Source organism: Astatotilapia calliptera, chromosome 13 (assembly GCF_900246225.1).
Source record: "Astatotilapia calliptera chromosome 13, fAstCal1.2, whole genome shotgun sequence".
NCBI lineage: Eukaryota > Metazoa > Chordata > Actinopteri > Cichliformes > Cichlidae > Astatotilapia > Astatotilapia calliptera.
In genome coordinates, this window is record NC_039314.1 from 4,222,695 (window position 1) to 4,234,774 (window position 12,080).

Sequence of the window (12,080 nt, forward strand, 5' to 3'; positions counted from 1 at the left end):
CCTTTTGCACGAACGGTGGTGTTGATTAAGGGGTAAATGAGTTCATCTGACAGCACTGCTGGGGGCATGTCTCAGCACAAAAATGGAAACCACAGCTATAAACAACTGCAGATAGAAATTCACTTGTATAACCAAAGAATTTAGTCAAAAAGAAACAGAAAGGAGAAAGTGAAGATAAACGGAAAGAGTGAATGAAAGAGAAAACTGAGAAGAATGGAGAGACAAAGAGACAGAGTGAAAGAGTGCAAACACAGTGGAACACACCGAAGCCAGATCCCGAGGCAGAGCATCAAAAGGCTGCGGTTAAGCACCCCGCAATCAACACCCCATAACCCAGCACACGGCCTGCATACCATCCACACATTGCTCTTTCCCTCATGGAAACACACACTCGCATCCACACAAGCCAGCGGCAGGACGCACACACTCCCCGGTACTCCTACACACGACCGCTAAAATGTTACACAACGCACAGAGAGCCTGGTTTCTACACAAGAACAAAACAAGTGAGTTTTGTTTTAACTGCTCAGCACTGGGTGGTTCAAAGTCAACACTGCTGTGACGGTTTTGTGGCTGGTGACCCGCCGCAGGGCTAAAGACGTTTTCCACAACCCACCATTGAGGAAAACTGGGAGGTACATGAAAGTGAGAAATTCTTTCATGTCGTTTAGAATTAAAACAAATATTTTCTTCCTCCTCGGGAGAATAATAGAGAGATTATTTCTAGGAATAGCACAGGTGATGAGGACTTTGGCGTCATATGTCACTCCAGCCAAGTTTAACGCTGGCCCTGGCAGCACACTGGCACTGAGGCCAAACCAGGCTATTGCTCTTCACTGAGCAATTTAAGCGCAGGAAAACTGTCATTTTCTTTTCTCATACTGCAAAGAAGTGTTTTGCAAAATGCTGGTTTTCAAAGAAAAAGTTTGAAAATGTTATGAGCTATGAGTTGCACTTTTCTGTTTTTGTCTGAGATCGATTAATCTTTCAGTCTATAAGTTGTAGTTATCATTTCAAGAATTTGCAAGCTGAAGCTGAGATGTTTTTGTTTGATGTAGGACTTCAGGACCTCCTTTATCATATTTTCTGTTTCATAAGGGACCGAATCTTTTCCTGCAGTTTTGTTACGTGCAGAACGTTTTGCTGAAATGAGCAAAGACTTCCCTGACGCTGTCTGGATTGCAGCGTACTTTGCTCAAAAACCTATCCATGTCCCTGGTGCCTTTACACGTCTACAGACTACCCACACTGTGTGCACAAATGGGGACATGCAGTTTAGTAGGGTTAGGTTAACTGAGGATTCTAAATTGGGGCGCTCTGTCAGTGCACCCCAGGGTGGCTGTGGCTACAAGGTAGCTGCCTCCACCAGTGTGTGAATGTGTGTGTGAATGGGTGGATGACTGGATGTGTAAAGCGCTTTGGGGTCCTTAGGGACTAGTAAAGCGCTATATAAATACAGGCCATTTACCATTTTACCATAAATTGGCTACAGATGTGACAGAGTGGCGACCTGTCCAGGGTCGTGACCCGCCTCTCACCCTACACCAGCTGGGATAGGCTTGATTAGGTAACCCAAAGAAAATGGACGGATGGACGGGCACTCATACACCCCAAAACATCACAGATGTCTCTCCAAGATTTTCATGCTGTCCATGATTTAATGTGTTTGACCATTAAAGGGTATTTAACAGTCTGACTCCACTTTAAAGGAGCTGCATGTTTCTTTTAATGAGATCGTCAGAGGCTTGCATGTTCGCCCTGTGCCAGCGTGGGTTTTCTCTGTCACCAGCAGTTCAGTTCTTTCACACCCATGCCTTTCTGCTGGCCATCCAGAGGGCACCAGATTAGAAATAAATCCAATTATCCAGCCTTGATTTATTTAGAGTGGATTATATCTGAAGAACATTACTGAGTATGCTTGCCTACTGCTAATTACAAGGCACAGGGACACTCACTGTCGTGATGGAAGCTAATGCCCATGGCCGTCCAACAGTATCACCTTTCAGTCCATTTATGCTGAATGTGAACACAGACACATACGCACCTGCACAACATGTCTGTGAGGCGTACAAAGCCCACATAAGCCAGTTCGAAGGCGCCACGATGACGGGACTGCAGGAGCTGCTGACGGAAGTACAGGCCTACCCCCTGCACCTGCAACACAGAGAGAGAGAAAGAAAGGAGATCAGCAGCTGAACTGTAAGAGGTGAACTGTGTGGCTGTGTGTGTTCACATAACTTTCCTCCTGCTGCACTCTCCAAATGAAGTTAGTTATGCCAGTTTCAAAGGGTCAAAATGACATAAGTCATGCTATATGCACCCAGTGATGCAACCTTAACAAGGCCAGGCCACGAGCTAGTGCAGCAGATCCTGTTTTCTCAACTGGAGGCCTGCTGGGGCAAAGATTTGCCTTCATGTTCAACAATCATACAGTAGCAGCGCTAGCTTTTAATCACAGGTCTATATGGAAAAGACCTGGAAGCAGGGTTGTTACACTTTGGTTCACAAAACAACTATTGTGTCAATGTGGGATGTTGTGACATTATCCAGAATATTCCGACTTGTAGATGTGTTGCTTTCATCTTTGGCTACATGTCTGTCTATGGAAGGCTTTAACAACATACAGCACCAACAGAAGAAATGCAAAGTAACCATGGATTTCACAGGAGCAGGTTCTATTCATTATAATACTTGCAATTTGAGCGCTTTTGTATTCATTTTAGTACTTGAAAGGAAAAATGTACTTGTAGGATATTTTGATGTACTTGTAAAAATATGTAACGTCACGTTGATTCAAGTCTGCTTCAAACGCATTCATATTACTCAAAACTGGATGAACAGTTTGAAGATTTGACATCTGAGAGTGGAATTAACTGATGAGTCGGATGTCAAAGCGTAACTTAAAGAGTTGTTGCATATCTGAAAGACACAGAAAACACATTTATTGAAAAGGAAAAAAAAAAAGCTGTTGGTCAACTTACTGCAAACAGATTCACCAAGTGGCTCGCTGTAGTTGGAGGTTCCCACAGTGACGGTGTCATGTTAGTTCTAGTGTGCTACGTTTTATCTTTCATTGAAACAATGAAGCATTTAGATCTGAGTGGATCCACCACAGTGGACTTTGTCTTTGTCAGCGCATGAATCAGCCTTTAAAGTCGAGCAATTATGTCTAAATACATCCAATAAACTCAATACAATTTCAAAACAATTACCCACCCACCACACTCCACCCTTGAAAATGACACAATTCCACTCGTGGCTCATTGAATGGTGGTAAAATGAACCATTTGGATAACCAGCTTGGTCATTTAGACAATTACTCAGAGCCTCACAGCTTCCAGCTGAAGGAAAAAAGCAGCATGGTGTACAAAAAATGGTTCTTCGCTACATTACCTAATCCCACTTTAGACTTTCCTCTGCTTGGCAAAGCTGCAACACTGGCTGCACTCTTGTTTTAGAGACACCACTTAGTTTTCAGCCAGGGAGCACTCTGCTCGTCAAGCGTGAGAGCGGCATGTCAGTAGCGTGACAAGTGTGTTCAAATAAGGATGCTGAGACATCCACATAATGGCCACTGTCAGTAAAACCATCCAGTTAGTAATAGTGTTAGCAGCATTATTCTAACTATACACACACACACACACACAAGTCAGTGCTGTTCCTGCAGCAGTGTGTAAACTGGCGAGTGTGTTGCAGGTGAGGCGGCAGGGCGAGGCGGACGCAGAGCTCCACGGCCCTGTCATTAAGGCTGTGGTATCACCGCCACCACAGAGGCAGCCAGGCCCCGACTTAGTCAGGGGTGGCATGGAGGGCACAGGGAGGGGTGACGAGGACCCAAAGCACAAACATAAAAAAAAAGAAATAAAAAAAAAAAAAAAAAAGAAAGAAAGAAAATACCCCGTGTAAAAAGAGAAAAAAAACATCCCAACAGCCCCTTAGGGGATGTAGGGTTAGACACAACATCTAAACTAACACAGACTCAGACCCACACATGAACCAGAAATATGCCAGTCACTGTAAACTTCAGCCACGAGCCCTGATGTCACTGAAGGAAGAGAAAATGATGCATGAAGCTGGTCTGTAAGAGGAAAAACAGCAGGAGACTGCGATGAAACAAAAATGCTGCACGTGAATTAAAACTATGTGCAACATGAAAATCATACAAAGATAATAAATGCGGCAAAGATGAAAGGCTTAGACAGCCCGTTTCTGACCACGTGACTGGTCAATAAACTCAACTGACCCTGCAGACCTAAAGTGGACTAACTTGGACACCAAAGTATGGACTGTGTAAACCACAGCCTACCAAGCCCAATGACTTATCACACTGGTGGCCAGAGTGGACTCCCAGGACAGGCCTGACCTCACCGGGGTAAAAATGGCAGCGACAGTCACTGTTAAGATGGTCCCTTGCTGCCGGGGCCCAGACCGCTGCGGTGCTGAGCTGGGCCGAGCCGGGCCGCGGCTTCGCCTATTTAAAGCTTCCCTTTCGAAGGTTCCCGTCTGTGTAACTGTTTAAAAAGGGCCGAGCAAGCTTCCTGCGCGGGGCAGGAGGGGGCAAAGGGGGGGTGCACTTTATTTAGATGTCAACTTCCTGTTTGCAGCCTAGCCCGTTTCCCAGAAAAAACTTCCATGTGCGGAGAGAGAAGTTTCCCAAGTCTAATTACATGTATGGCTCGGCCGTGACAGTGACCCAAATAGCTAACTTCTCCCCCGATGGCCCCGGGTTAGACGGCACTCTCACCATGTTTGTTGTTGCTGCTGCCACTGCTCAGTTTCAGTGAATTATTTTTTGTCTTTACTACATGTCTCAGTAAGTCCTCATACCAATCTCCCTCTGGACTCTCTGCTGCTTAAAGGAAGGACTGAAGAGCACGAGCTAATCATTCCTGCAAGACCCCACAAATTTAATATAGCACACTATATACTGCACACAATTCTTTATATTAATAACTCCCTACTGCACATCACAATTTATTTTTTTTTTAAATCTCTCATACTTTTCTTCTTTTGAATCTTGTATTTTCCTTTCCATTGCATTTGACACTTTACTAATAACAACGTACCTTTCACAGGTATTGATACATTTCTATAAAGTCTATTATGCTCATTTCCAACTCCATGTTCTTAGACTTTATCTGCTACAACTCTTAATAATAATAATAATAATAATAATAATAATAATAATGGATTGCATTTACATAGCGCTTTTCTAGGCACCCAAAGCTCTTCTTCCTTTTAGCCTGCTTTCTTTTGATTGGCTGTCATTTACAATCAGATGGTCTAAACAACAGGTGGGTGGCGCTTTTGCATTCACAACCACAGCTGCGTGCTTGGGATGACCATATTAATGATATCCTGTTTCACTGACCTACAGATCCATAGTTAAAACAAGTCTGAAAGGGAGTGAGAGCAGTCTGCAGCTTCTGGCTCACATAAATACCGCCTTTAAGGACGTGTGCAGTAAGAAGGTAGTTCATCTACATTTAGAGGTGACGTGAAGCTCTTTTGTACACCTTGGTTATAAGTCCAATGGGTGATAACTGATTTGCAAAAACAACATGCAAACCATGCTCTCATGCTTTTCAGGGAGAAAGTTCTTCCCATTTGGCAAAGCAGCTAGGAGACTGATGCAGTGATCTGTTTCTTTCTTATTTTATTGTGAAACACACATTTTCTACCATTTTGTTTGAAAAAGCTGTCGATGTGAAATCAGCCATGCTCCATAGGCTGGAATGTTTGCAGTGATTAATTTTATGTAACTGCTTACTGCAAATTATGTAACTAACGTTGTATCTTGTACTAACTCGGCAACCATCCAAACATTTCAGTCTGTGTCCAATCAAAAAAATATGATGTTGACATTTTCTGCTCAGCACTAGTTTTGCTTGTATTGACAGAAAATCCATCTGCGAAACAATCAAATGTTGTTTTAATAAAAGAGTTTAAGTTCGCAGCATAATCATTGTGACTTCTACAGTACATAGCTGACCAGATTAGGAAAAGCAAAAAGTTGACAATCAGTGGTTTTTATTCCTTGGTACAGTATTTAGTCAGCCACCAATTGTGCAAAGATGAGAGAGGCCTGTAAGTTTTATCATAGCTATACCTCAACTATGAAAGACAAAATGAGAAAAAACAAAATCCAGAAAAAAATCACATTGTCTGATTTTTAAAGAATTTAATTGCAAGTTATGGTGGAAAATAAGTATTTGGTCACCTACAAACAAGCAAGATTTCTGGCTCTCGCAGACCTGTAACTGCTTCTGTAAGATGCTCCTCTGTCCTCCACTCGTTACCTGCATTAATGGCACCTGTTTGAACTCGTTATCAGTATAAAAGACACCTGTCCACAACCTCAAACAGTCACACTCCACTACGGCCAAGACCAAAGAGCTGTCAAAGGACACCAGAAACAAAATTGTAGACCTGCTCCAGGCTGGGAAGACTGAATCTGCAATAATTAAGCAGCGAAGTGTGAAGAAATCAACTGTGGAAGCAATTAGAAGACATATAAGACCACTGATAATCTCCCTCAATGTGGGGCTCCACGCAAGATCTCACCCCGTGGGGTCAAAACGATCACAAGAACGGTGAGCAAAAGTCTCAGAACCACACACCTACTGAATGACCTGCAGAGAGCTGGGACCAAAGTAACAAAGGCTACCATCAGTAACACACTACGCCGCCAGGCCAGACGTGTCCCATGCTTAAGCCAGTACTTGTCCAGGCCTGTCTGAAGTTTGCTAGAGAGGATCGCTGTTGTTAGAATGTATTTAATATTACTTTCTACAGCAGGATCCTTTTCTGACCGGCGCAGGATGATCCAGAAGAGGATTGGGAGAATGCCAGATGAAACCAAAACAGAAAATTGGGGTAAAAACTCTACTTGTTGTGTTTGGAGGAGAAATAATGCTGAGTTGCTTTCAAAGAACACAATACCTACTGTGAAGCATGGGGGTGGTTTGCGGCTGTTTTTCTGCAAAGGGACCAAGACGACTGATCTGTGTAGAGGAAAGAATGGAGCCATGTATCGTGAGATTTTGGATGAAAACCTCTTTCCATCAGCAAGGGCATTGAAGATGAAACATAGCTGGGTCTTTCAGCATGACAATGATCCCAAACACACCACCCAGGTAATGAAGGAGTGGCTTCATAAGAAACTTTTCAAGGTCTTGGAGTGGCCTAGCCAGTCTCCAGATCTCAACGCCATAGGATAAATCTTTGGAGGGAGTTGAAATTCTTTGGGCTGGGCAACACAAACATCACTGTTCTAGAGGAGATCTGCATGGAGGAATGGGCCAAAATACCAGCAACAGTGTGTGAAGACAGAAAACATTTGACCTCTGTCATTGCCAACAAAGGGTATATAACAAAGTATTGAGATGAACTTTTGTTATTGACCAAATACTTATTTTCCACAATAATTTGCAAAGTAATTCTTTAAAAACCAGACAATATGATTTCTCTGGATTTTTTTTCTTCTCATTTTGTCTCTCATAGTTGAGGTATAGCTATGATGAAAATTACAGGCCTCATCTTTTTAAGCAGGAGAACTTGCACAACTGGTGGCTGACTAAATACTGTTTTGCCCCACTGTAAGCAAGCTTGTGGGATCTCTTCCTGTCCCTTTGTTAAAGTGTAGTCCATATTCATTCTTTAGGAAGCCCTAAAATGAAACTCAGGACCCCACACCACCTTTGACAGGTAAAGGTGGTTTTAAAGCGTATATTTTTATTCCATTGTGGGAAACTCTGTGGATGAACTCTTATTTTTAGAACTTAGATTTTCAAATAAAGCATTGCAAAGTAAATATTATGTACAAGAGAGCAAATATATGGAGATGTCAGACAATGCATTCAGTGTGTGTGTGAGACTGCGCGTGCATGCCTCTCTGCCTGTCTAAGGATGTGGGTGTGTTTCCCTCTCAGACGCAGAGCAGGCCAAACACATGGTCTGCCTCCTCTTTGTAACCAGTGCTCTGAGCTCCCAGCTATGCCAAATATGCTGTCAAACTCCAGCTGACCAGCTACTTCGGTGGTCTGTGTCAAACACACACACACACCTCTTATTGCAAACTTTCAGGTGTTGTAGATTGAATTTTGAATGGATAAGGATGACATTCAAGTCTACACTCAATTTTTTTAACATAAAAAAAAAAAAAAACTGGACTCTTTCATTTACACAAGCATTCAAACCCTTAGATGTTGCTGTTGTCCTGTTTGCTTTCATAACGTGACTGGGGGCCACATGTGACAAGCTCAATTGATTACACATAGTTTAGAAAAGGGCGAATTGTGCGTATACAAACTCACCAGTTCACACTGCATATTAGGACACCTATGATAAAAAATAGCCATAAATCAGGGTAAATGTACCAAACTACCAGCGTTTCGGCTAAAGTTGCCTCCCTAACCAAAGCGGTGAATGGTGAATAGGCGATTTTTCAAAAATCAGCTGTAGTGGTTTTTGACTTGGCCTGTTTCTCCTTTTTTGGTCTGATGGTAAATAACATGTTCTTCTATTTCAGCTGTATAAGGCTGATTGGCAAACAGCTTCTAAATTACATTCACCTTTTGGTATTTTGAAATATATCTTAACACTCAAAATATTAAATAATTTGAGATCTGAGATGGGGGGGGAAAAAAATGTGAACTTTACAATGTAAAGACTTTCTGAAGTGACTGTACAGAGCAGCAGGACAGCTTCCTAATTTCTTTACTTCTTGCAAACAAAAAACTGAAAAAAAATGTTTGTCATCTTGAAAAACTCGAGAAAGTTGGAAAGGTCTCAACCTAAACGCTTAAACATAAAAATAAATTAGAAAGGAATTAAAAGAAATTACAGCATCACTGCCAGCTGCTCTTGTTGCCATGGTTTCACCCACAACAACAGTGCAGAGCTGCTAGCCAGGCCAACAAGGATGTCACACAGGATGCTGGTGAGGACCACAGGAGGTGTCGAGCTCACACACGTTTTTGGAAGGAGTTGTGTTTCGGTCACACAAACACTACACACATGCATGTCATCACTGCGGTAGGGCAGCAAGACTTTGTACGCAGAGACTTCAGCAGATCCAACTTCCCAAACCCTTTCACAATCATCCTACTGTCTGTCAATGTGAACAGATTCACTATCGATGCGCGCGCGCACACACACACACACACACACACACACACACACACACACACACACACACACACACACACACAGTGTGAAACTGATGACAACTGAATGAAGATAAAAGAGCTCAAGTTCAGATTTTCCTTGTCTGCCTGCGTTTGTTAAATAACTGCTTATTTAAGCAGTTATTTTGTTAACTCTGTTTTCCTGGGTCTTTTCACGTGTGCTATGAATAAATCTTTTTTTTCGGTACCGGTACTAGTTTTATTTTGTTGTATTTATCCGCGACACCTTAAAAGGCCGGTCTGTGAAAATATTGTCGGGCACAAACCGGTCCGTGGCGCAAAAAAGGTTGGGGACCGCTGATCTACACGCTTCTCACATCGCCTAGATTTAAAATCAATGTCACAACAATAAAAAGAAAAACATTGCAGAATCTCACAGAGTTGCGAAAGCATCATGAAGCATATGAATCAGAAAAAAAGTACAAATAGAACCAAAGTGTGAAATCCACAAGCTGCTTCAGAACACACAGTATGTGCCACAGATTGTACGTAATTGTTAGCCAACACTGCTCAAGATGCTGCAGGTTAACCTGCAGTCCAAAACAAAGAAAAACCACCCATTCAGCACATAAAAGCCTCTGATCCTTCCTGCTTTCTCTCTCAGTGTAAATACACTGTCAACAAGCAAACACACACTCATTACCCCCTACAAAGACAAACACAGCCTATGTCTGGTACCGTTGTTATTATGGACGCTCACATGCTGAAACACTCAGACAACTATTCCTGTGTGTGTGTGTGTGTGTGTGTGTGTGTTGTTGTTGTTTGCAGTGCTCTGTCTTTTCCTGCTGGTGGTGGAAGTGATTTGGAAAGAATGCAGTGGAAAGGGAGAGGCGTCGTGGCCGTTAAACCAGCGGGATTGGGCCTCAAATGAAAGCGCGGTGCTAACGAGGGCGGATGCTAATTCAAGGGCCTCCTGCTGTGGGGGTCTCTCTCACACACACACACACACACACACACACACACACACACACACACAGCATTCCTTTCTACAGAATTCACAATATACACAAATAAACTGTATAACCGTACACTGTTTTCCTTTCTTTCTTTTTTTAGCAAAGAACTCATACTGGGATAGCAGAGTGTAAACGGTTCCCTTTCAGTCGATTCACTCGGTACAACACACAAGTATGGGATATAACGCCCTCGCGTGTCCTGGCTGAAGAAACCTTTATTCACGCCTTTAAAGCCGATGACGTGTGATGACACGGACGGCCCCGCCTGCCCATATAGCCACTGTCATCACAGTCATCCCTCAGTTCTTACGCTCTTCACTTCGCTGAGAACACCTCTGTTGAGTTGGGCTAGCTAGCTGCTGCTAGTTAGCTCCGTTGTCTGCTGACTTGAACTTAGCTTAACTGCCACTGTTTGTGCATTGCCATGGTTACCGGTCCGTTGGCATGCGTTGCCATGGTTACCGGTCTGTTGGCATGCATTTACATGCGTTGCCATGGTTATGACCCATTGCCGTGGTTACCGGCCCGTTGCCATGCGTTTAAATGCGTTGCCATGGTTACGGCCCATTGCCCTGGTTACCGGCCCGTTGCCATGCGTTGCCCTGGTTACCGGCCCGTTGCCATGCGTTGCCCTGGTTACCGGCCCGTTGCCATGGTTACCGGCCCCTTGCCATGCGTTTACATGCGTTGCCATGGTTACCGACCCTCTCTCCTGATGGCCACATGCTGCCTGATGCTGCCTATTTTCCGAAGATCATGCCTGCATCTTATAGCTCAATGGAGTTTGAGTGTCTGAGCTTTTGCTCCCCTCCTTTTACATCTGAGGAGCAGAGGATGCAGCATTCTCTTTGTCCAGTGCATGTGCTACACACCTACATTGAGCGCACTCAGACTGTGTGTTTATGTGACCAGCTGTTTGTCTGCTTCATTAATCCAAATAGAGGTAGAGCTCTGTCCAAACAGAGGCTGTCCCACTGGATTATAGAAGCTATCTCACTGGTGAGAGCTCATTCCACCAGGGGGATGGCAACCTCATGGGCTCTTTTTAAAGGGGTGCCTGTAGCTGATATTTGTATGGCAACTAGTTGGGCATCACCACACACTTTTGTGCGGTTTTATTGGTTGGACGTTACAGCCCCTTCGGTGGCTCATGCTGTCATTTCTGCTGGGTCTACCACTCACTAAGGATGTGGTGGTCCGATTCCGGTTCGGTGGCTCCTCTGTGGGGCGTGTATATATGTCCCATACTTATGTGTTGTACCGAGTGAATTGACTGAAAGGGAACGAATAGTTATGTCTATAACTTCTGTTCCCTGAAGGATAGGAACGAGTTACAACACAAGGTGGCCCCACTGAGCAGTTTGGCTCGGTGAAGAGCGGCTATCGAACTGAGGGATGACAGCGGCTATATGTGCAGGTGGGGCCGTGCACGTGTCATCGCACATCATCTGCCTTAAAGGCGTGAATAAAGGTTTCTTCAGCCAGGACACACGAGGGCGTGATATCCCATACTTATGTGTTGTACCGCGTTCCTTTCCTTCAGGGAACAGAAGTTATAGACATAACTATTCGCTTTCTAGATCCCGCATGAGACCCCAGTGGAGTCCACATTCAGGTCAGGCGTTTGTCTTTGTAGATTGTATGAAATCAGTAATAACAGAGAGGGCTTCCCTATCCTTGGCAGCACGCTATAGTAACAAAGCTTAGCTGTTACAGCTTGGTTATATATATATATATATATATATATATATATATATATATATATATATATATATATATATATATATATATATATATATATATATATATATATATATATATACACATATATATATATATATGTATATATATACACATATATATATACACATATATATATATACACATATATATATATACATATATATATATATATATATATATATACATACAT

General features: G+C 43.1%; 1 protein-coding gene across 1 annotated transcript in view; it reads right to left on the bottom strand.

Moving 5' to 3' along the window:
• thada (THADA armadillo repeat containing) overlaps positions 1-12,080 on the bottom strand; it is a 118,350-nt gene that overhangs the window by 93,372 nt on the left and 12,898 nt on the right. The window contains exon 22 of the mRNA XM_026190295.1: positions 2,045-2,154. Within this exon, the coding sequence (XP_026046080.1) occupies positions 2,045-2,154 (110 nt within the window). The remainder of the gene's footprint in view (positions 1-2,044; positions 2,155-12,080) is intronic.